General features: G+C 38.9%; 2 protein-coding genes across 2 annotated transcripts in view; one reads left to right on the top strand and one right to left on the bottom strand.

Moving 5' to 3' along the window:
* LOC137237898 (uncharacterized) overlaps nt 1-27,225 on the top strand; it is a 94,889-nt gene that overhangs the window by 43,510 nt on the left and 24,154 nt on the right. The gene's annotated exons all lie outside the window — the stretch shown is intronic.
* Nucleotides 156-27,225, bottom strand: LOC137237896 (fatty acyl-CoA reductase wat-like). Its single transcript, XM_067762248.1, has 8 exons — nt 27,068-27,225; nt 18,623-18,735; nt 17,916-18,164; nt 17,593-17,854; nt 15,333-15,537; nt 15,029-15,271; nt 976-1,233; nt 156-428 (listed from the first exon to the last, which is right to left on the bottom strand). Exons 1-8 carry the CDS (start codon nt 27,177-27,179, stop codon nt 329-331), a joined length of 1,542 nt encoding a protein of 513 aa, XP_067618349.1. The 5' UTR covers nt 27,180-27,225; the 3' UTR covers nt 156-328.

Raw genomic sequence — 27,225 nt, 5'->3', positions numbered from 1 at the left:
ACTTTTTTTGAGTTGGATGAAAAAATTTGAAAAAATTCTGAAAAACGTCTTTCGTAAGCTAGAAAAAGAAGAAAAACTTTCAGCCAATTCTAAACGGGTCGGGTTCAAAATTGGTCGAAATGGGATGGAATACCCCATATGTAGCATTGACGCAATTGTGCAATTTTTGAGTTTATTTTATTTTTACATTTCCGTGTTGTTATCACAATTTCTTTAGCCATGCTACTAATTACAAACTTAACTAGATAATTTAGAATCACTATCTTCAAATGCACTACAATTGCTCTTAACAGTGATTTAACAGGAATATTTATATATAAATATGTAGTTAATTAATTAAGAAAAAAAATGTCTTTAATAACGTCCATAACAACAAAAATAAGCCGACAAAAAGCAGCCTTGTCAACGTGTAATGCAATATCACGAATCTAAAAAATATAAAAGAAATTACTATTTTTAATAAATTTTGTTTCTTCGTGTTGATAAATGAGCCAGTTTTATGAGAGTGACATAAATCCACATAATAAAATAATTTTTGGTGCATATTTAAGAACGCACTTACTAAAATGAGGCGTTGAAAATTTTTCATTAAAAAATGAACTTATGCCACTTACAAAAAACTAATAACTCAAATTAAGTGAGTTCAGGATTTTGTGCAACAGGTTTAGAGTCATGGCATTGCAAACGTGCGTAGCATATTTTTTACAATACACTAACAAAATACATGGCTTTGCATTTGCTACATTATTGCAAATATGCAACATCCAAAGCCATAGTTTATTTTTGCAATATTGAATAGCAAATCAGCAAATGTCAATACAAAACAAAATATGGAAAGGAACAATTTAAAATAAAAAAAGTTGTTCACGAACCGTAGCTTATATTTGCTTTAGCAACGTTTCCAACGTCAAAAGCACAAAATTCTGAAATCCCTTTTATGTTTGTGTGTATGTATGCATTATTAAAGTTACTAACTTTTTGTATTTTTTCTTCGCACTCGGCAAACTATCCGGAGTTTCTCCACACAAATATAGACGCATTCCTTTTAGGGTGTACTGTATATATTCCTTCCAATAAATCGAACGAAGATCAAAGTTAAACAATTCCTTATCTCGCGCCGTTAATGAATTCCATAATGCCATGGTATTCTCCATTGTAAATTCAAAATTATTCATAATGAAGTAATCCAATGCGCTTGATTGTTTCTCTATTTTGCTATAAAGTTCTATCATCCTAGAAAATTAAAAACTTATTAGTAACATATACGCAAGTTTAGATCTTTCCTGGTGCGGGCATGTTTGCGTGTTTTTGGTTGCTTTTACAGATTCAAAACAAGTCAAAAACAAGTAAGGAAGGCTGAGTTCGGGTGTAACCGAACATCACATACTCAGCTGAGAGCTTTGGAGACAAAATAAGGGAAAATCACCATTTAGCAAAATGAACCTAGGGTAACCCTGGAATGTGTTTGTATGACATGTGTATCAAATGAAAGGTATTAATGATTATTTAAAACGTAGTGGGCCTTAGATCTATAGGTGGACGCCTTTTCGAGATATCGCAATTAGGAGTGACTCTAGAAAGTGTTTGTACGATATGGGTATCAAATTAAAAGTATTAATGAGGGTTTTAAAAGGGAGTAGCCCTTAGTTGTATATGTGAATGGGTTTTCGAGATATCGACCAAAATGTGGACCAGGGTGACCCAGAACATCTTCTGTCGGTACCGCTAATTTATTTATATATGTCATACCACGAACATGTCGAGAGCGATGAAGCCTCGAAGCGCCAGCGGTATATGGATGAATCCAACCCTACGGCGCCGAAAAGGGCCAAGATGCAGGGAGGATGGACTCTGTCTTTCGCCGAAATAGCCAAGGATCGGCAGATCATTGGTGTTATGGACGAGAGCAGCGAAGATGGCAGGATCCCGAAACAGCAGTGGAAGTGGATTGAGGCAGCGCTCGCTACTGTGGCCGTTAAGGTCAAAAAAGATAACCCCGGTCCGCCGCCTTCTTATACCGATGCGGGGTGGTTCCAGGGCAATATCAAACTAATTGCGTGTGACGACGCCAGGTCGGCGAAGCTTTACAAATCCGCCGTCTCGCTGATAGGGGAGGTGTATCCGGGCGCGCGCCTCAAGGTAGTGGAGGCGTGTGATATCCCCTCACGACCAAGGGCGAGAGCCTGGCTTCCAGTGACGCCAACGGACCCCGCTGATATCCAGGAACTGCTCCAGGAGTACAACCCGGGTCTACCGACCCAAAACTGGAAGGTGGTTAACGTGGAGAAGCCTGAACGGGCCACGATGCAGATAGGCCTGCTGCTCGACAGCGCAAGCGTCGAAGCGTTGAAAAGGCAGGATTTCAGGGTAAGCTACGGCTTTAAAAATATAAGCCTTATGGTTTATAAGGCTGACGTTGAAGCCTTGGTAAACATTGCATCTCGTACGGAGGTGGCTAAACCCCCCCCCCCCCCCCCAGTGAAGACGAGATGGAGGTAGACGAGGGCGAAGAAGCTGGTGGCTATGCTTCGTCAGGCCCGAGCGGAAGCTTGGCTCTCAGAGGGTTGTACTCTGAGGGTCAGCTTCTGGAAGATGGCGATTCCGACGCGACGCTCACGGAGGAGAGCACAAACAAGCAGTGATCCGGGTCCTCAAAATAAACCTGCATCACTGCAAAGCAGCATCAGCTGCACTCCTACTGCACCTGTCTTCAGGTGCGGTGGACATCGTTCTAGTCGAGGAGCCGTGGATCGCTGGCAATAGGATCTGTGGCCTGCGGACACCAACGTATAAGCTTTATAGCGCTCAGGAAAAGGGTAAGCCTCGCACATGTATATTGGCTAAGTCTACTCTTAATGTTTTTCTTCTACCCAATTATAGCGATGGGGATCTGACAGCGGTCAGCGTCGAGGTGCTAGGAAGGAGCTTTAAACTTGCCTCCTTCTACCTAGCGCACGATCAACAAGGCTCATTACCACCGGATAATTTCAAGGATTTCGTGAGAGCGGCAAATCCACGAAACGATTTCATCCTACTCGGAGGCGACGCCAATGCTCATCACGCCCAGTGGGGCAGTAGAGATACAAATGACCGAGATGAGTCTTTATTTAACTATCTGTTAGGCACTAATCTAAGTATATGTAATAGGGGAAATGATCCCACTTTCATTACGAGGAACCGCGAGGAGGTCCTTGACATAACACTGGTCACAGACTCTTTCAGTGACCTGATCGTTTCATGGAGAGTTCTAAAGGAGCACTGCTTTTCTGACCATAGATATATAAGTTTTTCTATATCAGAGGCGCACGCAAGTACTAAGTACATACAAAATATTAGAAGAACTAACTGGGGCTACTACAAGAAGATAATAGGTAAAAAGCTATCTGAGGAGGTACGCGTCCCAGAAAGCGAGGAGGAGCTAGACGTGTTTGTAAATAATTTCAGTCAAAAATGCAGGAATGCTTTAGATAGGGCTTACCCGGCTAAAAAGGTTTTGAAAACTCAAAAACCACCATGGTGGTCGTCTGATCTTGATAAGCTTAGGAAGTCATGTAGGGCGGCCTTTAATAAAGCAAAGCATGATGGACATGAATCCTCGTGGGCTGCTTATAAAGCGAAAATAAATATATAAAAAAGCAATCCGGAATGGAAAGCGATCATCCTGGAGGGATTTCTGCGGCAGGATTGAATCCACATCCGCGGCCTCCCGGTTAAGGAAGGTGCTATCGAAATCTGCAACTCAGCTAAGTTACATCCAAAAGCAGGATGGGCACTGGCCGGACTCCAGCACTGAAACCATAAACATACTAATGGATACGCACTTCCCAGCAAGTACGGGCGTGTCTTCAAGTATTGTCAGCGGAGGGTCACCTAATGATCAGCTGATAAGCGAAATCACAGATGATAAAATGTTAGATTGGGCTTTACAGACCTTCAAGCCCTATAAACCGCCGGGCCGGATGAAATTTTTCTGGCTCAGCTCCAGTATACTGCCGAACTTATAAGGCCCTGGATTAAAGGGATGTTTATAGGTTGTCTTGGGCTCAATTTCGTACCAGTATCGTGGAGGGAAGTCAACGTGGTCTTTATCCCCAAGGCAGGGAAACCCTCCCACTCTAAACCAAATGATTATAGGCCTATAAGCTTATCTTCTTTTCTGCTTAAAGCGCTCGAAAGACTTCTAGAGGACCACATCAGGAGGAGGATTGAGCCGTCACTTCTTTCGCATGCTCAGCATGCCTATACTAAGGGCAAGTCAACTGACACGGCCTTGAACTCACTGGTATCCGCTCTCGAAAGGTCACTAGACCTCAAGGAATACACATTGGTGGCATTTCTAGATATAACGGGTGCCTTCCGCAACGTTCTCCCGGAGGTCATCACCTCGGGGCTGACCGATCTGGGGGTGGACGCGTGCCTGGTGGAGTTTATATACAATCTGCTTACGCGTAGGCAGATTAAAACTGAGCTAGGTTGATGCGTGATCCGCAGACCGGTCGGCAGAGACACTCCGCAGGGAGGTGTTCTCTCTCCGCTACTTTGAGTGGTTACCGTCAACCAACTACTCCGCCTCATGGAATCAGAAGTTCACCAAGTGATCGCGTATGCAGATGACATCTGCGTTACCATGCGGGGGAAATTTCCGCAAACTCTTTGCAACGTAATGGAAGGGGCACTTTCCAAAATTTCGCACTGGGCCACAGCCACAGGCTTGGAAGTCAACCCGGATAAAACTGAGCTTGTCCTCTTCACTAGGAGGTACAAAGTACCAAATCTAACACCGCCAAGAATTGCGGGTATGTTTTTAGCGTTTAGCGATCGAGTCAAGTATTTGGGAGTAATTCTGGATAGGAAGCTATTATGGAGTGACCATATAGTGGAGCGATGCAAGAAGGCAGCAGCAGCGCTACCTAGCTTAAGACGTTTCAAAAGGTGCAACGGAGTTCGGAGCTCTGCATCACCGGGGCCCTCGGCTCCACTCCATCTGAAGCACTCAACACAATGCTATACCTTCCACCTCTTGACCTGGTGGCGAAGGAAATAGCGGTCATCGCCGCTCTACGCATAAGGGAAACAGGTCTCTGGTCAAATGGATCTAGTGGACACACAACAATCCTGGGCACGAATGCCCCAGTCCCAATACCGGTGCGCACTGACTACTGCACGCCAAAAAACGTCTTCGTTAAAAATTATAGTATATATATACCATCGCGACAGCACTGGAATACCAGACAACATACGGTACCGGGTGCCATCAACATATTCACGGATGGTTCTAAGATTTACGGGCAGGTGGGAGCAGGCCTCTTTTCGCCGGATCTGGGTCTAGAGGTCTCTTTTCGCCTACCAGATTACTGTAGTGTTTACCAAGCGGAAATGCTGGCAATACACAGGGTTGTGAACCATCTAGGGTCTATGCCTAAGGATGGTAAACTGGTGTTTATTTTCTCAGACAGCCAGGCCGCTTTAAAGGTCCTGGACTCATTCGTCGACAACGCAAAGTCGGTCACTGAATGCCGCAGATCTCTTAACGAGATGGCTCAGCACTTCAGTATCAGCCTTATATGGGTACCTGGGTACAGGGATATCGAAGGCAATTGCAGAGCAGACGAGCTGGCCAGAAGAGGCACCACCGACGATATCCTTCCGGGAAATGATTCGGTAGGCATACCCATGGCCACTTTCAGGCTTCGTGTGAACACAATCACTATAAGAATCGCAAATGGACTATGGTCAGCCATATCATCGTGTGAGACATCCAGGCAAACCTAGCCCTCATATGTCAAGGGGCGCACAGAAGCGCTTCTGATTTTAAACAAATCAGTTCTATCGTCCCTGATAAGGGTTCTAACAGGGCATTGCTTCAGAGGCACGCATGGTGCTAGAATGGGAGTATCGACCTTCGACTATTGTCGCAGCTGCAGATGTACAGAAGAGGAAGAGAGCGTCCAGCACCTTCTCTGTCACTGTCCAGCGCTTAGTAGGCGTAGGATGGCTATCCTTGGTAAACCTTTTCTACATGACCTCGCTGAGGTCTCTTGCTATGAAGTAAAGGCTCTACCAAATTTATAATTTCCACGAGGTGGTTTGACCCACTTTAGGCAGGGTAGGGATCCTCATTTGAGACCGTATAGGGTATTACAATGGGCCCACTGGTGGCCTAAGTAGTGAGCTGTTACCATAGTGTTCAGCTCAGCCCTTGCAACCTAACCTAACCTACCACGAACAGTATTCCTGCCAAGATTCCAAGAGCTTTTGATTTCTCCTGCAGAACTTTTTCATTTTCTTTTACTTAATGCATGAGCTATATACCGCTCACGTCGACAATATTATGTCATTGTCTCTGAACAAAGTAGGTGGTGACCACCTCTGTGTGGTGGGTGATTTTAATCTCTCCAATGTTAGATGGTCACGGACTATTTCAAGCTATGCCTTAATTGCATGTGAAGTCAATAGTTCTACGGAAATACATTTAATCGATAGTTTCTTAGGCATTGATATAAAACAAGTTAACTGTTTTCCTAACAGCCTTGGTCGAACTTTTGATTTGATATTTCTAAGTAACGACTTAAATTTCACGTTGCATGAATGCTCTTCACCTATTATTAAATCGGATATGCATCATGTTCCTCTAGTTCTTGATATTGAATTTTATAAATACTCCATAACTAGTAATGCTACATCTTCTTTCTCTTTTAATTTCAAGCGGTGTGATTTTTCGAATATGAACAACCTGTTGCAGCAAGTAAATTGGGATAATTTGCTTTGTATCTCGATACCACTAATAGTTTTGAGATATTTAGATCTACCATTGTGGATGTATGTAAAAGCTGCATACCTGTGCTTTCAAAGAAAAAATACAAAGTTCCTTGGCACAATGCTGCCCTGATGAAACTTCGCAATTTGAAAAATAAATTCTTCCGTAAATTTAAAAACAGTCAAAATAGGGCTTTATTGTGAAGAAAACTTAAAATCAAATCCAAAATCATTTTGGAATTTCGTTAACTCGAAGAAGGCTGTATCTAATATTCCATCATCTATTTTCCTCGGCGACAAAGTGGTTGATACTCCTGTGGCTGCGGCAAATCTTTTTTCCAAATATTTTATGGCAAATTTTATATCCGATTCTGGCAATTGTGACGACATTTGTTTTAACACACATCCTGCTTTTGATTTTAGGAACCTTGTGTTGTCCAATGGCGATGTCGTTAGGGGCATTTCTCGACTTAAACCCTCGTCAAATACCGATGTTGATGGTTTGTCTGTAATTGTGTTCAAACAGTGCGATACCCTAGCTTATCCACTCTTGTTAATTTTTAACAATTCCTTATCGTCGGGTATCTTTATTGGCGCTTGGAAATTAGCTCTGATCTCACCTATTTTCAAGAGTGGCAATAAAAATGACGTTATCAATTATAGGCCTATTTCCAAACTATCCGCCACAGCAAAGCTCTTTGAATGCATTATTCAAGAGAAACTACTTTTCTTTGTTAAGAATATTGTATGTCCAGAATAGCATGGCTTTTTTCCGGGACGCTCAACTGTGTCTAACTTGGCTATTTTCTCTGATGACTGCATCGCAGCCTTTCAGTCAGGATGTCAAGTTGACACAGTGTATACTGACTTTTCTAAAGCATTTGATCGGATTGCACATTCAATTCTGACTAAAAAACTAGCCCTCATGGGATTCCATTCTGTCTTCCTGAGATGGATTGAATCCTACTTATATAATCGTCACTGTATGGTGGTGGTTGACAATGTTAGGTCTCTCCCGTTCGTCGCCTGCTCCGGTGTTCCACAAGGAAGCATTCTGGGCCCAATTTTCTTTGTCTTGTTTATAAATGACATTTGCTCCTGCTTTTCTACAGTAAGATTTCTGCTGTACGCGGATGACCTTAAAATATATTCTATAATCAATAGCCTTCATGATTCCGAATTGATGCAATTAGATGTGGATAAATTAAGTAACTGGTGTAAAAATAATCGGCTAACACTCAACATAAGTAAGTGTTTTCATATTACTTTTTCGAAACGTATGAATATCATTGATACCTCATATCATATATCTAATACGCCCTTGTCGCGGGTAAGTGAAATTAAAGACTTAGGAGTAATTTTCGACTCAAAATTTACTTTTGCAAGCCATATTAATCTTTGCATTTCAAAATCGTATGCCATGCTGGCCTTTGTTAGGCGTCATAGCTCGGATTTTGCCGACCCTTATACGCTTAAGCAGTTATTTTCGGCATTTGTGCGTTCCAAGCTTGAGTATGCCTGCTTCATTTGGTCGCCATACTACAGTTGCCATATTGTAAGAATTGAACGCATCCAAAAGGTATTTTTAAAATTTGCATTACGCAACTTACGTTTCTCGGAGCCTATTCCGACTTATGAAGCGCGATGCTTATTGATTAGTTTAAAATCATTGCAGAGCAGGAGAACAATTTTGTCGCTGTCATTCATTTTTGATTTGTTTCGGGGTGTTGTTGATTGTCCCGTGCTCCTTGAAAGGATTCTAATAAACATTCCAGCTAGAGCTCTGCGTAGCTCCGAGTTCTTCCATGTTGGTATTTCTAAAGCTCTTTATGTGAAAAATGCTCCAATTACTAGAGTTTTAATTGAGTTCAACAGAATTGCTAGATTTATCGAAATAGATTTTTCAGGTTCGAAAGATCGCTTTTTAAGTTCTTTAACTACTCTTTATAAATAAAGTATTTGAAATGTAGTATTATTGTTTAATATATATAGATATATATGTCTAAATAGCCTATAAGATTTGTATGCTGATTGGCTTAAATAAATAAATAAATATGGTAGGTGTCACACCCATTTTACAAAGTTTTTTCTAAAGTTATATTTTGCGTCAATAAACCAATCCAATTACCACGTTTCATCTCTTTTTTTCATATTTGGTACAGAATTATGGCATTTTTTCATTTTTCGAAATTTTCGATATCGGAAAAGTGGGCGTGGTCATAGTCGGATTTCGGCCATATTTTATATAAAGTGACTTCAGATAAGTACGTGAACTAAGTTTAGTTAAGATATATCTTTTTTTTTTTTGCGCAAGTTATCGTGTTAATGGCCGAGCGGAAGGACAGACGGTCGACTGTGTAAAAAATCTGGGCGTGGCTTCAACCGATTTCGCCCATTTTCGAAAACAGTTATCGTCATAGAATCTATGTCCCTACCAAATTTCATAATTTTTGTTCGACTTATGGCCTTAAAAGTATTCTAGACGAATTTAATGGAAAAGGGCGGAGTTACGCCCATTTTGAAATTTTCTTTTATCTTTGTATTTTGTTGCACCATATCATTACTGGAGTCGAATGTTGACATAATTTACTTTTATACTGTAAAGATATTAAAGTTTTTGTTAAAATTTGACTTAAAAAAAAAAAAAATTTTTAAAGTGGGCGTGTTCGTCATCCGATTTCGCTAATTTTTATTTAGCACACATATAGTAATAGGAGTAATGTGCCTACCAAATTTCATTATGATATCTTCAACGAATGCCAAATTACAGCTTGCAAAACTTTTAAATTACCTTCTTTTAAAAGTGGGAAGTGCTACGCCCATTGTCCAAAATTTTCGATATCGAAAAAGTGGGCGTGGTTGTAGTCCGATTTCGTTCATTTTAAATGGCGATCTGAGATGAGCGCCCAGGAACCTACATACCAAATTTCATCAATATACCTCAAAATTTACTCAAGTTATCGTGTTTATAGACGGACGAACGGACGGACGGACATGGCTAAATGAATTTATTTTTCACCCTGATCTTTTTGATATATAGAAGTCTATATCTATCTCGATTAGTTTATGCCGTTACGGATTCCGTTATACGAACAAAGTTAATATACTCTGTGAGCTCTGCAGAGCTGAGTATAAAAAGGTAGACTGAGGATAGGTTAGGTTAGGTTGAACTGGCCGGTCCATGAGGACCTCACATAGACTAATTGAGTCCGTAGTGTTACCAGAAGTTTGTTTTAATGACAAAACTGAAAACCCCTTTCAAGAACCAGGGCCTATGTTATAAAATAACTCCGTCCTCTTAGCAAATACTAGAAGCTTCCTAGGACTTAAGCCAGTTGCTGCTTCAAGATCTGACAGCTGTATCACTCCTAATAGCTGGACTCTTAGCCTGGGCACGAGCACAGAACGTGCTCGATCGTTTCCTCCTCCAACCCGCACTTCCTACATATGCTATCACTGACCAAGCCTCATTTAAAGGCGTGTGACGCCAGAAGGCAGTGTCCAGTCAGAATACCAGTAATGAGTCTACAGTCCTCTCTTTTTAATGCTAGAAGCAACTTTGTTAGTAAACTTTACAGCCCCGCGCTTGAACCCACGCCTTTCCCGCTTGGTGGATCATGTGCACCTCTCGCCTTCGCTTAATCTCGCCCAGTCTAATTGGGACGTCTACGGAGCACGCATCAAGGGATGCTCCCTTTTTAGCTAGTTCGTCCGCTTTTTCATTCCCATCTATTCCCATATGCCCTGGGACCCAATTTAGATGTATGCTTCTCCCTGTCACGACGCTCTCCAGAGACTGCTTACACTCTAACACGCACTTAGATGCTGTGCTATGCGAGATTGTTGCCTTAATTGCTGCTTGACTTTCAATATAAAAGTTAACACGGTTGCAGCTTAAGCTATTCCTTTCCAGGGTTTCTACTGCTTTGGTTAATATTTCCGCTTGGAAAACGCTACAGTAATCCGGCAGCCTGTAAGATCTCCTTATATCCGGATCAGCACAGTATACCGCAGACCCAACTCCTTCCACTACTTTCGAACCATCTGTGTACACATGTATCGCCTCGTCCGCTATTTGCGCACACTTGCGCCAACTGTCCACCTCTATTGTGGCCTTAAGATCTCCCTCGAAGCGCAGATAGGGAATCAGGTAGTCTGTTCGTCTTGTGATTGATGACGCTATACAACTATGGCCATATGGTCGGCGCTCAAGCTGCCCCGAGGCACCGAACCTGGTTGCAGTTGATAATCTTTTGTTCTTTGCTACCAGGTCTACAGATGGAATGTGCAGAATGTCATACAGTGCAGTCTTCGGGGTTGTTTTCAGGGCTCTCGTAATGCTAAGCATCGATTGTCTGCATACCCCCTCTAATTTTTTGAGGTATGTTGTTTTTTGTGTGGCTTTCCACCAAACAAGAACTCCATAGTAGAGAATAGGTCTTACAATCGCTGTAAAAACCCAATGAGAAAGAGAAGGCGATAAGTCCCACGTACACCCCAGCATTCTTTTACATGCATAGAGTGCCGTTGAAGCCTTCTCCACCCTCTCCACCACGTTGAGCTTCCATGACAGCGTATCTAGGATGATTCCTAGATATTTTATGCAAGATTTATCCTGTAAGGTCACCCCTCCTAACTTAGGCCTTGTCCAATTTTGGACCTTGTACCTCTTTGTAAACAAGACCATATCCGTCTTCTCCGCATTTACTTTCAACCCGACATTAGATGCCCAGGTATGAATATCCCGAAGCGCCCGTTCCATCAAAGAGCTAATCGTTGGAAGGCACTTTCCACTTATGACAATTGCAACGTCATCTGCGCAAGCCATAAGTTTTACGGGTCCCTCATCGACTGAGGGTAGCTTTCATTTAAAGTGAGATCAGGTACACCGTGATATACTAAGTAGGTTACATAAGTAAAAGGATACCTCATATAGTATAAGGTTTTTGTGAAATATAAAGTATTTTACATACAACAATTTTCCATACGATACTCTTGTCGAGAAATGCACCACCGCTATGTTAAATGACACTAGCAACCCGAGAAGTTTGCGGGCTTAACGAAAAAATTTACCATTATAGAACGACACTTTTTTACGTAATCCAACAAACAAACATTGCTCCTCAGAGTCGTTAGAGGTAAACTGCTATTTATGTTATTGACCAGCGCTTGTGCAATTCAGACAAAAACGCTGAACTTTATTGGCACTAGAAGATGTTGCAAGCCTTCCCTTACGTCCCACTGAGAGCTGATACTGAATATCTTCATATTACGTTCAGCAGGCAGACATGCAAAATTTTCATATACCAAGACATCGCAACACACATCTGCTTGACATAAATTCCCGGCCATATTAATCCCCCCCGTTTGGGAGGAGAGGCACAGTCAAACTCATCCGTGCAGAGTTGGCAAGCTCTTTTATCAATCAATAACTGAATAACGCCCATATCAAAACATAATTTCCCATTATTGCAGACGGCAATATACGGCTGAGGACGAAATGTGCCAAGACCGGGACATATTTCTGCAAGGGTGACCCGCGCGAAATGGAAGCAAAGAGTTCGTAAAGAGTACACATCTACTGTTTAACTTAAGTATGCTCTGCTTTATCGCCAAGAGAGGCAATCTCGCAAGCCAAAAATTATCAGCTGTATTATATTAACACATATATAAGCATAGTGCAGCAGACCAAGGCATAAAGGATAGGCTTGCTGATTGATGATGCTGGTCCGGCCAAGAAATTATTGAAATTAATGTTCAAAACTTGGTATTGTGAAGTGGATGAAGAATGGTGGGGAAGGGAAGATAAGAATATTAGATGGAGAGGAGTGAGAAAAAAAGAAGCACTGACGGAGAAGGAGACGACGTGGAATACAAATTAATTAGGGTAGTAAAATAAACAGATATCACCCTGATCTCTACAGTTTTTCGCTCAGCGAAACTTGACATTTTCATTGGGATCATAGCAGATCCCAACAGACATCTGATTTAAGAGGCCCCACCTCCCAGGGGCTTAAGAAGTTATCTCCGCAAGCATTATGAGGAAATAAGGCACCTGAGAACACAGCATTATACTCTCTAGGGAGACGCGCGTCACTCTAGCTCAACTTCGATCTGGATACTATAACAGGTTAAACTTTTACCTATCGAAAACCAACTCTAGCATATATACACTATATCCTGCTTGCAATGTGTTCCCATATGACACCAACTATCTCTTTAATTGCAAAGTGGAACCAACGCCTCTAACACCCCCTCACTCTAGTCCACCTCTGTTGAAACTGCAAGTTTCCTTGGCCTCCCCTTAGAGGATATTGATGAAAATTTGTGTGTGCTGGCACCTATTGGATGGGGCAGAGCACTGCTACAACAACAACGTGGAATACGTAGAGAATGAGGGGGCTGGGGCATGCAAGATGAAAAAGAGAGAGATAGAGTGAGAAAGACTGGAAGTTGTAAGGAGAGGAAATGGACAGCGACAGGAAGTAGCAGAACAATAGTAAGAAAAAGGGGCTCATGAGTGGTGGAGTAAGAGTGAGTAGAAAATAAGCATCACGATATTCTGATCCCTAAAATATGTTAAAATATCTGGGAGAAAAGTTTTTTTTCTTTATCTGGCTGAGTTGCTGCAAATCTTGACCTAGTTTGCTGTAATCGTACTATATGCCATAACGTTAATTGACCTTACGACCGCCACGAGATCAATAGAAGCTATGACCATATGAAATGGTGAAGTTGAAATTCAAATGTTTATAACGTCAACGCTATTGACACTATCAGCACTCTGTTGAGGCATTTCGCCTGAAGCGATGCGTTCCCCAAATTCTGGTTTAGTTTCAGTGAGAAATAATTTAAGCGTATCGGTCCAGGATTTTTTTGATATCAGCGAAATAATTTCAACTTAACGTCTAAATACCTGAGGAACTTTTTTTGTTTTTGACCTGGTTTTGATACAGTAAAAATACGGCAAAAATCTTATTCCCAAAATGGTTGTAAGGTCAGACGGAAATTTTCCAAATGGCCACACGAAATAAGGCCAATTGAACTTATGGCTATTTGAAGTTGACACAATGTCAGTTGACCTTATGGCCGTGGACCATTTGTTTTTCTATCGGGAATACATGTGTCGCACTACCGGGTCCCTCAAATTTATTTTTTATAGTTGTGCGAATTATTGGTTCTAATTTTTATACTCAGCTGAGCAGAGCTCACAGAGTATATTAACTTTGTTCGCATAACGGTAATCCGTAACGGCATAAACTAATCGAGATAGATATGGACTTCTATATATCAAAATGATCTGGGTGAAAAAAGAAATTCATTTAGCCATGTCCGTCCGTCCGTCTGTCCGTCCGTCTGTAAACACGATAACTTCGCAAATTTTGAGGTATCTTGATGAAATTTGGTATGTAGGTTCCTGGGCGCTCATCTCAGATCGCTATTTAAAATGAACGAAATCGGACTACAACCACGCCCACTTTTTCGATATCGAAAATTTCGAAAAACCGAAAAAGTGCGATAATTCATTACCAAAGACGGATAAAGCGATGAAACTTGGTAGGTGCGTTGAACTTATGACGCAAAATAGAAAATTAGAAAAACTTTGGACAATGGGCGTGGCACCGCCCACTTTTAAAAAAAGGCCGAGCTTTTCTTCCAATTTGCGTCGTGTTCGTTTTAATTTTTTCTACAAATTGGCGGGACGGGACTTACTTGTTTTGTGCCGACTCCGAACGGCATTTGCAAGGTAGATGTCTTTTCACTGAGAGCTTTTCATGACAGAAATATACTCGGAGTGCTTGGCAAATACTGCCGAGGCGACCTCGCTTAGAAAAGTTTCTTTTAATTGAAAAAACTTGTTTCTAAAATTTAGATGTTGCTTTGCCCGGGGCCTGAACCCAGGATCTTCGGTGTGAATGGCGAAGCACGCTACCGTCAAACCACGGCGGAAAGAATATTATTCAAATAAAATGGCGGGCCACGCCCAAATTTCCACATTTTTTTAATTTTTTAAACACAATAAGTGCAAGAAAAATTGTAGAATTGGTCCTTTTTCGAATTTTGAAAGTTAATATCTATGTTTTGAAGTCAAACTTCTAAAGGCGGGAAAACTCCTATTTCGTTAATGGATCAATCCCTTCAAAAAAGTTTGTTTGGCACAAGCTATAGTGTTATATGACAACCTTTCAAAAACTTTCAATCCAAATTTCTGAACAAGCAAGACAACCTGCCAATAAACTGTCTTAAGCACTAGTTTTGTTTTATATCTTACCTCCTTTTCTTTCCCTTCAATACTAGGAGAAAATCAAGTATATAACCAGGTATTGTATGATAGAAAACGGTTAATAATAAATATAACCATTTTTTGTCTACGGTTATCAAGAATGGGTACCAAATCATTTTGGTGAGGGCCACTTCATACCCATAGTCCTCAATGGTAGATATATATTGTTTCCAGTTTAAAGGATTGTCATCATGATTTGAGTAATTGTATATTGGCGGCGCCATTTTTAAGCTGCAATAAAATTAAATTTGTAAAAGAAAATAAGGATTTAATCTCTCAAAGCAGTTTATACCATTCTTGTTTAGACCTCTTAGCTGTTTCCCAGCCGATAGCCAACATAAGATTAGCACAATAATCTGCTGGAACCAAATGGGCACGTTGATATGCTTTCATAAACATCACACGCAATACACCACGCCCAGAAGCATATAATATTGCTGAGGGACCATGTAAATTACCAATCCAACCGGGGAGTGGCTCGTTGTAGGTTTGAATAACTGCAGTTGTTATGAGATAAGATTAAGTTAAGATCAAATTTGATGCAAAAATATTAACACTAAAGTACAGCGATGTTCCATGAAATAGAGCCGCGCACTATCAAATGCATAAATAAAAAAAATAAAAAACTAAGGAACCTAAAAATTCAAAGTTTTTTTACACATCGATACATCAATCGAACTCATAAAGTCTAAGCCATTGCCACAAAATTATATGCAGTGTCCTTCTATGGATATGACCAGGGGTGGGCGTGAGCTTAGAATCTATCAAAATCCAGGACCAATGTTATGAAATAACTCCGTCCTCTTGGAAAATACTAGAAGCTTTCTCGGACTTATGCCACTTAAAAATTAATGTAAGGTGCGATAACCTCCGAAGAGATTTTAGGCCGATCTTCTCTTCCAACTTGCGTCGTGCTTCTTTTAGTTTCTCCTACAAATTGGCGGGACCGGACCTATTTGTTTTATGCCGACTCCGAACGGCAACTGCAAGGCAGATGAATTTTCACTGAGAGCTTTTCATGGCAGAGATACACTCGCTTAGAAAATTTTTCTTGTAATTGAAAAAACTTGTTTCTAATATTTTGAAGTTGCTTTGCCCGAGGCATGAACCCAGGATCTTCGGTGTGGATGGCGGAGAACGCTACCATCACACCATGGCGGCCAAGATCAGCAGACCCTGCGACTACTTTTTATTACTTAAATATCTCGCTGTGAGTGTGACGTTAATAAATACATATCCATTTCCTATAATATTAATGTCTGACGACTGTGGCGGTCAGTCAAACGTTGGATGTGTTTTTATCAAAACGAGGACTTTGCCCGTTTTCCTCATTGGCTTATGAGTTTGGGTTCGTTATACTACTGAGACATTCATACAACTGTTGTGGTAAATTCTGAATTTCATCACATGGTTTCACTTAAAATCTCATTGTATTATAGAGCATTCGTCATGATTCTGTGTTTTGACATTTTAAAATTGTTCTAGAAAAAGAGTTTGATGGTGAAGGATCTTCGCGTTGATTTCTTTTCACCAAATAATGAATTTTCATTTGATTAAAATGGAACCTTTTATTCACATATGTATACTATGTTCCCAAATTCATTTTTGACGTTATGCAGAATGCTTCACAGTGCAATAGAATTTTTAATTAAACTTTACTGTGGTTTTCGGAGTTAAATATACCACTTTGCTGGATATCCAAGCAGGAAAAAGAAACAAAGCTTACGTCACAATGGAACAATAAAATGTCATATTAGCTATAGGCTGGCCTTAACAGTTGTGGATAACTTTACTAGTAGAGGCTAAAGTGACACTCACAGATAGGTATCCAATAAAAAAATATATGCAAGGCGCGATAACTTCCGAAGAGATTTGAGGCCGAGCTCCTCTTCTAATTTGCGTCGTGTTCCTTTTAAATTTTTTCTACAAATTGGCGGGACGGGACCTATATGCTTAATGCCGACTCCGAACGGCATCTGCAAGGTAGATGAGCTTTCACTGAAAAGCTTTTCATGGTAGAAATACACTCGTAGTGTTTGCCAAATCACTGCCGAGGGGCGACCCCGTTTAAAATAAACTTTTTTCTAATTGCAACAACTTTTTCCTAAATTTTCGATAATGCTTTGCCCGGCGCGTGAAATCAGGTTATTCGGTGTGATAGGCGGAGCACGATTAATAGATTGGATGTCCAGGTGTTGCTAAAAAGCTAGCGGATAATCGAACATAAATTGGGCTAAAATTAATTATACTCCATCCACTTCTACTGACCTTTTCATGAAAACTCAAGCAGTCACAGGACACGACTTAAGTAAAGAACTTGAACCTGACTCTCTTTTATGTCACATCTAAAATAGGATACCCTAATGAATTTGCGATTCTCGGAATTACGGTGTAAGCTATATGTATTTAATTACTATATATAATGGTTCAACCTGTACGTATTAAAATAAAAAAATTTAAATCAACCGTTTGCTAAGATTTTTCCATTTAAATGATTTTGAAACGGCTCGCTCTATTTCATAGATCATCACTGTACACCAACTATAACAAACCTATAGCCGGTCGAAACACGCTTATTGGTAGAGAACGACCCTCACTCAATACAGCTTCCTCCGCCAGTGCCTTTGTGTATGTATATGTATTTCGGTATTCCTTACAAAGAGCTTCTTCCAATTTATTTGTTGTTTCGAAACCTAAAGTGTCACACAATTCACACATTTTCTTCGCACTTACACTCAATTTATTGTTGTAATATTTTTCATCTATGGAATGCACCACACAATTTGCGAAGGCAGATGAAACATGAACAAAGGCCTGAATAAGACATTTAATATAATCATATATACGAAATAGGTATAAAAAAGTCGTACTATACCTCCAAATGCTTCATTTCCTTCGCTAATTTGATCAAATCCAAGGTTGCACGCACATTAATGCAAGTCGCCTTATAAAGTGTTTCATTAAAGCGTACAGTCGCTGCCAAATGTATGACAACATTTACTTCATTGATCAATAATTTGCGATTTTGTGGTGATATGCCAATATTTTCTTGATTACAATCACCTAAAATCGGATGAATACGGTCGGTTGGATTGACGCCTGTCGCTCTTAATTTATCGAAAAGCTAGAATAAAAATTAATACATGAGTGAGGTTGTCTGAAACTATTCGAAGCATACTTGTTAATACTTGGCAAAAATTTTAATAACTATTGAGTTTGCAAACTTAAAACGAGCTCAGGATCTTGGAATTGATTAGCAATATCTATCTATCTATCTGTGATCTGTCCGACGGGGTGAATAATTGATATATATTGGTATGATTTTCTGTCATCCCTTGTTAAATTTCGTTTATTGATGAACCGGTTCCAGCGTGGTGCCATCTTCAGTGTCTCTTTTCGTTCCCGAGAACGTTTTCGATTGACAGAAAGTCGTTCCTATATACATCAATTACTAGCAATAATTATAAATAAATTATAATTTATACGGATGACGAAAATTGGAGATTTATCTTGCTTTTGGAGAAATACCTTGCTCACTTATGCCTCCCTAACAACAACAAAAAAAAGCTTGCGCTCACTTACCGTATTTTGAAACAGAATCGCCAATCGTTCATCCGCACTCTTTTCACGCTTTGGACGAACCAGCATATAAACTCGTTTGACCTCGGTAGCACGCAATAATTTTTCAATGAACACTAAAATCAGAAAAAAAAATAATACATAAGTTCAAAACATCAAATAAATAAAAATAAAATAAACAAATTTCAAGCACTTCTTTTCTATAAATGGACAAAAATCAGCGAAAAATGTCTTCTTATATAAGGACATATTCTTGCTAAACTTTGATTTTTAAATTTTGACATAGAAACATGGCATGCGCCGGCCAAGAAAGTGTTTCTATCGGAACCCGCCTGTGGAAGCGGAGGTAGAGGGCGGCCCCCACTCCGTTGGAAGGATCAGGTGGAAAACGATTTAAACTCCCTTGGTGTGACCAATTGGCGCCGGTTGGCGGATCGAAGGAGCGACTGGCGCGCCTTGTTGGACGGCCATAACCGTTTAGACGGTTAAGCGCCAATTAAGTAAGTAAGTAACACATAGAAATTGCAAAAATATTTATGAGAAGAAAAAATATAAAAGTGGAGCGCACATTACTTGGATTGGAAAGTTGGTAGGAAAGGAGATATTATTAGTGAATCAATTGCGCTCCACCGTTATATTTTTACTTCTCATAAATAGTTTTGCAATTTATATGTCAAAATTTTAGAATCAAAATTTAGCAAAAATATGTCTTTATATAAGGAGACATTTTTCGCTGCTTTTGTCCATTTATATAAAGGAAGTGCTTCAAATTTTTTTATTTTATTTTTATTTTCTACTTTTCTTACATTTTCTCGGTGTCTTAACCTATCTGTTAAGTTTTACGCTTTTAGCTCAATGAGAACTTACATAAAAATCAATCCCAAAATTCCCCCCGTTGCGTTTGATTTTTCTAAAGATCTCAGTCCGTGCGCCCCCTATCGAAACTTTTTGTATTGTGTCATCGACCTCTGAACTAAGCTGTAAATTTTTAGCCTGTAGCTCGTCAAGATGTTACTTAAAACCGGTTTCAATTTACCAAATTATTATCTAACTTTTTCGATCCGTGCGCCACCTAACGTTTTCCTAAATTTTCTCGGCGTCTTATCCTATCTGTGAAGTTTTTACAGTTGTAGCTCAATGAGAACTTACATAAAAATAAATTCCAAAATTTCCTCCGTTTCGTACGATTTTTCTAAATATCTCATCCCGTGCGTCCTCTAGCGAATCTTTACAAATTTAAATTATTATCTAATTATTTCGATCCGTGCGCCACCTCACGGATTTTTTCCTTTTGTTGCATTGTCACAGTGTTCTAACTTATGTGTAGTTTCACGTTTGTAGCTCAATGAGAAGTTACTTAAAAATTGATTGCAAGATTTGTATAAAAAGCGGACAAACATTCAACCGTCCTAATATAAAGGAAGTAAAAAGACTCTATACTACAAATGTAGCTAACAATTTCACATGTCTGCAAACTTTCGGTATCGAATTGGCCATTAAAAGCCACAGGAGCACGCAGGTAACCAAGTCTATAAAGGACTGGAGAAATCTGGAAGGCATTTTAGAATTATTTCGGTTGACTGAGTATAGACTCAATCGTTTCTTCCTGTAACCCGCACTTCCTAACTGCTTTAACTGACGAGATTTAAATTCTAACCCTGTGCTTCTAAAATGCAGTACCTTCTGAGTACGCCCATCATTAGCTTACAGTTATCTCTTTCTTATTTTCTCTACTTTTGCAATGCTTTGGTCGCGTCCACCACTTCTCTGAAATATAATTAAGGTATCTTGCAGCTTTCATAACCTGCATATCAAGGGAATCTGCTGAGTATATTTCTTCAAATAGTTTGGGACCATCAGTTTACGAATGTCCGCCATTTGAATACTTTTGCACCAACGTTATGCCTAATTATACAAATCGAAACGCCAGCAGGGAACCAGGTAGCCTATCGACTTTTTCTTAGATGAAATATATGCTTGTGACTTTTATAAACGATATGTTCCTGCCTACAGTGCTGATGTCGGGGTGTACTGCTCGCCCGTCTAAAAAGTCCGCAGCCACATCACCTTCCCCCAAAGTAGGCTATGTAGCGGTAGTATAAATAAAAATTATAGCTTGTCTTGCAACAGACTTACTATGGTAGAACTTCCCACAAACATACTTATTGTCCACGACTACTAGGATGTAACAAGAGGCAATGAATGATTCAGTTAACTGGCGCATGTCTTTTAGCTGTTTCTATTCACATTCGTCATCCCTAAAAAATCCAAAACGACGACTAGACCTAGGAAACCACCTCACGATGGAAACTGCACCCCTGTTGAAACACTGCGCTCAGAACTGCCCTGCGATATCTACTTATGTCGCCAGGACACCATCTACATAGTGAGGTGAAAACGTTTCCCATAAGGAGAGAAACGTAATGCTGAACAAATATTTTCTGCTAAATACTCCGAAGCAAACTTAAAGAGTTGTACTGATGTTTGTATAGACAAATGTCTCTATGCGATACCACCTTTCAGAAAAATACCATGTTTACATCGGTGCAAAATTGCTATTGTAAAATTTAGTTAATCCTTGAAAGCTTAAGCATACATCCTAGATTAACAGCTGGAATATGGAAGCCGGAATAAGGCGAAATTAGCTGAGGGTTGAAATTATCACGGACAACATCAAGATCTCGTGATACTGATGGAATGAAGCTTCGAAGGGAAATGGAGAAGAATATGAAGAGAAAGATGGAAAGCGGATGAGAGATAGACTCCTATTGAGAAGAATGAGTATAGGATTGAGTGAAGGGCAGGAAGCAGGTGATAAGAAGAAGTGGTATAGGAAAGATATGTACAAAAAAAGTTTGGCAACGTATTCCAGGTTCCGAAATAATTAAAATTTGAAATAAACAAGTAAGGAAGGCTAAGTTCGGGTGTAAACGAACATTACATACTCAGCTGAGAGCTTAGCTGCATTAGTTCCGTAGAGTTTCGTAGATGGCTTAAAAGTGGTTTTTAATTCCATATGATATACGTTTGGGAAATATCAACCAAATTGTAGACCAAAGGTTTTTTGGAATGATATTCCTTCATCCTTTGTCAAATAAGGGAAAATCACCATGTGGGAAAATGAGCCTAGGGTAACCCTGTGTAATATACTCTGCTGAGTATAAAAATGTTATGCATTTTTTTTTTTTTTTGTAATATTCAGCCAAGCTCTACCTAGTATGTACAATGTAGCATATGCTTAAGTTGTTATTTTTTATTTACTTCCTTTTCTATCGGACTAAAAATTAAATTAAAATAAATTAATATTAATTTGTTCCACAATTTGATTTGTAATTTGCTACATAAAAAAACGTAAAAATAAAAGAAATGCACTTGAATCGTACACGTGTATGCCATTACTTGTTGGATCTTGACACTTATTGCCGATCTAGAACTCTACTAAAAAGAAACAATGTACATATTTTCGAATTTTAAATATAGGGAAATCCGTAATATTGTATTATGAAGATATAATGGTTGGCGTAATGTTCACCTTTGCGAATATGAATTCGAACTTGACCAGAAATTACACACAAAACTTTTTTAAATGGTTTTATTTAGCTCGACTCTGTGTAGCGGCCGGCCGGCCGTTGCTTACGAATTTTATAATTAAAATTTTAGTAACTTCCCGATAAGCTGCAAGCTGAAGCTTGGAATATAGTTCAGCACCCAATGACAATGCAATAATATAAAAAACTCCGATACGTGGCGCGTGTATCGAAATATTTCAAAAAATCGTATTTGTGCTTCGATTAGGCTCAAATTTGGAACACATACTACTACATACATGAATAGAAAGCGACATATGAAAAAAAATCCAGCTAGGTGCGGCAAGGATCTAGATATTCAAAAAAATCGTATTTGTGCTCTGATTGGGCTCATTATTGGGACACATTACGTACGTGAATAGGAAGCGACATATGCAAAAAAATCCAGCTACGTAGCGCAAGGATCAAGATATTCAAACAAATCGTATTTATGGTCCGATTTGACTGATATTTGGAACAAATATTACATACAGTCCGGTAGAAGTGACACCAAAATACTTTGAGTTCGAGGAGAGACAAGCATACGTGGCGCTGAGTCGAGTAAAGTCTTTGGAAGGATTATGTATTGAGGACTTAAATTGTAACAAGCTCTCAGGAAACAGCCCTTGTAATAATTAGTCTCTAAATGAACTAATAAAATAATTAAAAAAATTGTTAAGTTAAACGGTTTTATTGAAAACAATACTTACATGAGGTAATAATAATACTAAAAGCTAAAAAATAATTAGGTAGGCCCTAGGTACTAGTCATCACACTCCTCATCAATCTAGGGCGTTAATCAGACAATTAAATAAAAGCGTTGGACGCTTCTTGATAATCATAAGTAAGACCAGCTGAAGCTTAATCAGGTTATGCTACGCCTCACATTTTTAGAAATTTCACGGGCCCAACGCTTTTAATTAATTGTCTGATCAACGCCCTAGATTGATGAGGAGTGTGATGACTTATACCTAGGAGCTACCTAATTATTTTCTAGCTTTGAGTATTATTATTGCTTAATGTACATATTGGTTTTAATAAATCCGATTAACTTAACATTTTTTTAATTATTTTATTTTCAAGTTTTTAGTCTTTATTTAATTGCCTATTATATCTCATTCCATTTAGTTCATTTAGTGACTGATTATTACAAGTACCCTCTCCTGACAATTTGTTACAATCTAAGTTCTCAATACATAATCCTTCCAAAGACTTTACTCGATTCAGCGCCACTTATGCTTGTCTCTTCTCGAACTACATTTTGGTGCCACTTCTATCGGACTGTATGTAATATTTGTTCCAAATATGAGCCAACTCGGACCACAAATACGAGTATTTTTAATATCTCGATTCTTGCGCCACCTGGCGGCGATTTTTTCCATAAGTCGCTTTCTATTCATGTATGTATTATGTTTTCCAAGTATGAGGTAAATCGGAACACAAATACGATTTTGTGAAATATTTCGACCTATCGGAGTTTTTTTCTTATTATTGCATTGTCATCGAATTCTGAACCATATTCCAAATTTCAAGCTTGTACCTTATCGGGAAGTTACTTAAACATCGGCCGACCGGCCGCTACACAATAAATCCGTTAAACTTAACTCAAGCTAAATAAAACCGTTTTAAAATACTCAATTTCCCATCTTAGCAATATATTCCATATCGGCAAACGAAAACTTGTAGAGAATGGGAGCGATAACATGTGTCCACATTGTATCCTTATCCGTCCCACTGTTTGGCGTCGAATCTGTAAATCAAAACAAGCTGTTCTGTATCTACAAATTATACAGATTATTAAAAGCCAGTGTTGTCGAACAAAGGAGCCTACTGCGTTTGAGGGCCTTAAACTGAGACCGAAAACCTGATCTGTAATTTAACTAGAGTGGTTACCGTAGTTAGGCGTGTACTCGTCCGAGGGAAGAGAAATGTTGCGTGCATAACATTACCACTCTCCGGGCATCTTTCGTGATTACGAGGACAAACAAAAGATAAAGTAAAACAAGTAAGAAAGTGTAAGTTCGAGTGAAACCGAACATTACATACCCAGCTGTACACTTGAAATGCTGTTTGTTTTGTGTGCTTAATAGTGTTACAAGGCTGCGCAATAATACATATGGTTCTATTATGAACAAATTTTCTTTTAAAAGAACCAAAAATGATACAGAGGCTAACACCAATGACCTTGAGCGGGTAATAATGCATTTTCCTTCAGATGTGGGGATTTCCCTACGATTTATTTTAAAATAAAGATATAACAGAACAATAAACATAAAATCACAAGTGTCATTGTACTAAAAAGCTTTATTACACAAAAAAGGGCAGGGTTATGAACGAAATTCTCCAACTTTTACTAGAAATAGCTTATTACCTGCATCTACGCACTTTTACAAAATCTTTTATAAAAAAGAAGGCGATTTAACCGATTTAGTCCATTTTTACTGAAAGTATTTCCTGTTACACTCCAAATTTTTCGTCGAGTTATGGCTCCAGAAACATTGCGAAATGCATTGTAAGAAATGGGCAGTGCCACGCCCATTTTTCAAGATTTGATTTTTTTCCATTTCTTGTTATAATGACACAAAATACGATTGACAAAAAGCTCTTTTTCGCTAACTTACTATTTTCGTCTACGACCCTTTTAAAAATATTTTATATAAAAGCGGGCGTGGTCTTTAACCGATCTCGTCCATTTTTTCTAGAAATATTTCCTGCTATAGGGAAAATTTGTGTATCCAATTTTATTACGATCCGTTAATTCTTCGACGAGTTATGGCTCTCGAAACAAAAAATTTCTTAGTCATAAAAGTGGCGGTGCCACGCCCATTTTTTTAAATTTGAAGTTTTTCCTATTTATTATTATAAATCCACTTGGGAAATGAAATACCATATATATAAAGCTCTTTTTTGCAAAGATATAGCTTATTTTATTCGTCCACGACCCTTTTTAAAATCTTGTACATAAAAGTGGGCGTGGTCCTTAACCGATTTCGGTAATTTTTCTTCAAAGCGTTCCTTATTGTGAACGCTAGATTTAACGATTTTTGATTTATGATTAACAATATATGTAAAATTGATGTTATCACAAGTGAGCGGTGCCAAGCCCATTTTAAAAATGTTTTCAAATTTTTATCAAGAGTCTCAATACACGTCAAATTTCAACATTCTAGGTGTATTATTTACTAAATAATCAGGCTTTTTCTGTTTTCCAAAATGTTATATATATAAAAAGTTGGCGTGGTTATCATCCGATTTCGCTCATTTTCAATACCAATCTATTCTGGGCCCAGATAAGCTCGTGTACCAAATGTGGTGAAGATATCTCAATATTTACTCAAGCTATCATGTTAACGGACAGACGGACATGGCTTAATCAAATTTTTTTTCGATACTGATGATTTTGATATATGGAAGTCTATATCTATCTCGATTCCTTTATACCTGTACAACCAACCGTTATCCAATCAAAGTTATAATACCCTGTGTACAAGTATAGCTGGATATAATGAAAGGTAAAGGAAAATAGTAAGGGTATGGGAAAGGCTAAAATTTAATAAAGATAAGGTAAAATGAATGGCAAAGAAAAGAGAAATTTAAAGATAAAATAAGATAGAGGAGAAGAAGAGATAAATGTGGAAAATGAAAAAATACAAAAAAAAAACAAATAAATAAATGTGAGGCGCCACAACCTCCGAAGAGATTTTAGGCCGAGCTTCTCTTCCAATTTGCGTCGTGATCCTTTTAGTTTTTCATACAAATTCGCGGGCGGGACCTACTTGATTAATGCCGACTCCGAACGGCATCTGCAAAGCAGATGAGTTTTCACTGTAAAGCTTTTCATGGCAGAAATACACTCAGGGTGCTTGCCAAACACTGTCGAGGGGCGACCACGCTTAGAAAATTTTTCTTCTAATTGAAAAAACTGTTTTCTAAAATTTTGATGTTACTTTGCCCGGGGCGAGAACCCTGGATCTTCGGTGTGGTAGGCGGAGCACGCTACCATCACAACATGGCGAAAAATTAAAAATTTCACTGTTAAACCGCTTTTCCAGTGCAGGGAATATTACGTTTACAGTTTCATGTTGGTGTTTCTACAGTACATTATGCCTGCGGCGGTAGGGCCAGGGTTGCAGTTTTGTTACAATATTGTTATTTTCTATACACTTTTCTCAATCACTAATTATTATGACCGTCGTTGGTTTTAGTGCTTTTTTCACTAGGAATTTTGGTCGCGACATAAAGTTAAGTGCTTCGCCCTTGTTTCCAATTCTTCGATTGCTTTGCTACTCTGATTTGATTTACGTCGTTTCCTTGAGTCAGATTCTTCGTGTCTGATTGCGCTGATATCTACTTAAGTATGTACATATGTAGTTTTTCTTTAAGAATTACGCAATTAAGTTAATTATTTTTAGTGTAAGCTATTACTTATTTACTCGAAATTTCAGAAAATTTAGATTTTCTGAAAAAATATAGTTTTATGAATTTTTGTGTTTTTTTTTGATATAAATGTTGGCAACACTTCGTTGTGGAACTCTATATTTCGATTTGCACTTAACCTTTTGCTTGAGTCAATGCACTCATAAGTTAATGGTTACTCATATATATTTGCGTAACATTACGCACATGAATTCAATGTTGCCCTTGATAAGAGCTGACCATAGATTTTGAAGTACACGACGCGCCTTTAAAAACACACCACACAATTTAAAAATATTATTATATTTGTTTGGAGCATGTCGACACTCAAATTAAAGTCTCTGTTACAATACGAACTATATTTAACAAATGTCACTTTATATTCACATTTCGGCAGATTTCGCAATTTACAGTACTCTGAATATTTCAAATTTTTTTATGCACTAAGCAAATATCCTTTTCGTACCTATGCCCATAAATCCTGTGCCTCCAGTTACAAAAACGGTTTTATTTCGATAAAAATTTTGTAAATCCGACGGCGTTTCGTCAACGTGCATATTGGAAGCGCTCATTGCCATATTTGTGTTAACTTTAAAATATCTTACGGCACCTAATCCAACTGGT

The sequence above is a fragment of the Eurosta solidaginis genome, chromosome 1 (assembly GCF_040869045.1).
Source record: "Eurosta solidaginis isolate ZX-2024a chromosome 1, ASM4086904v1, whole genome shotgun sequence".
NCBI classification, from domain to species: Eukaryota; Metazoa; Arthropoda; class Insecta; order Diptera; family Tephritidae; genus Eurosta; species Eurosta solidaginis.
This window is presented reverse-complemented; position numbering and strand designations above follow the sequence as displayed.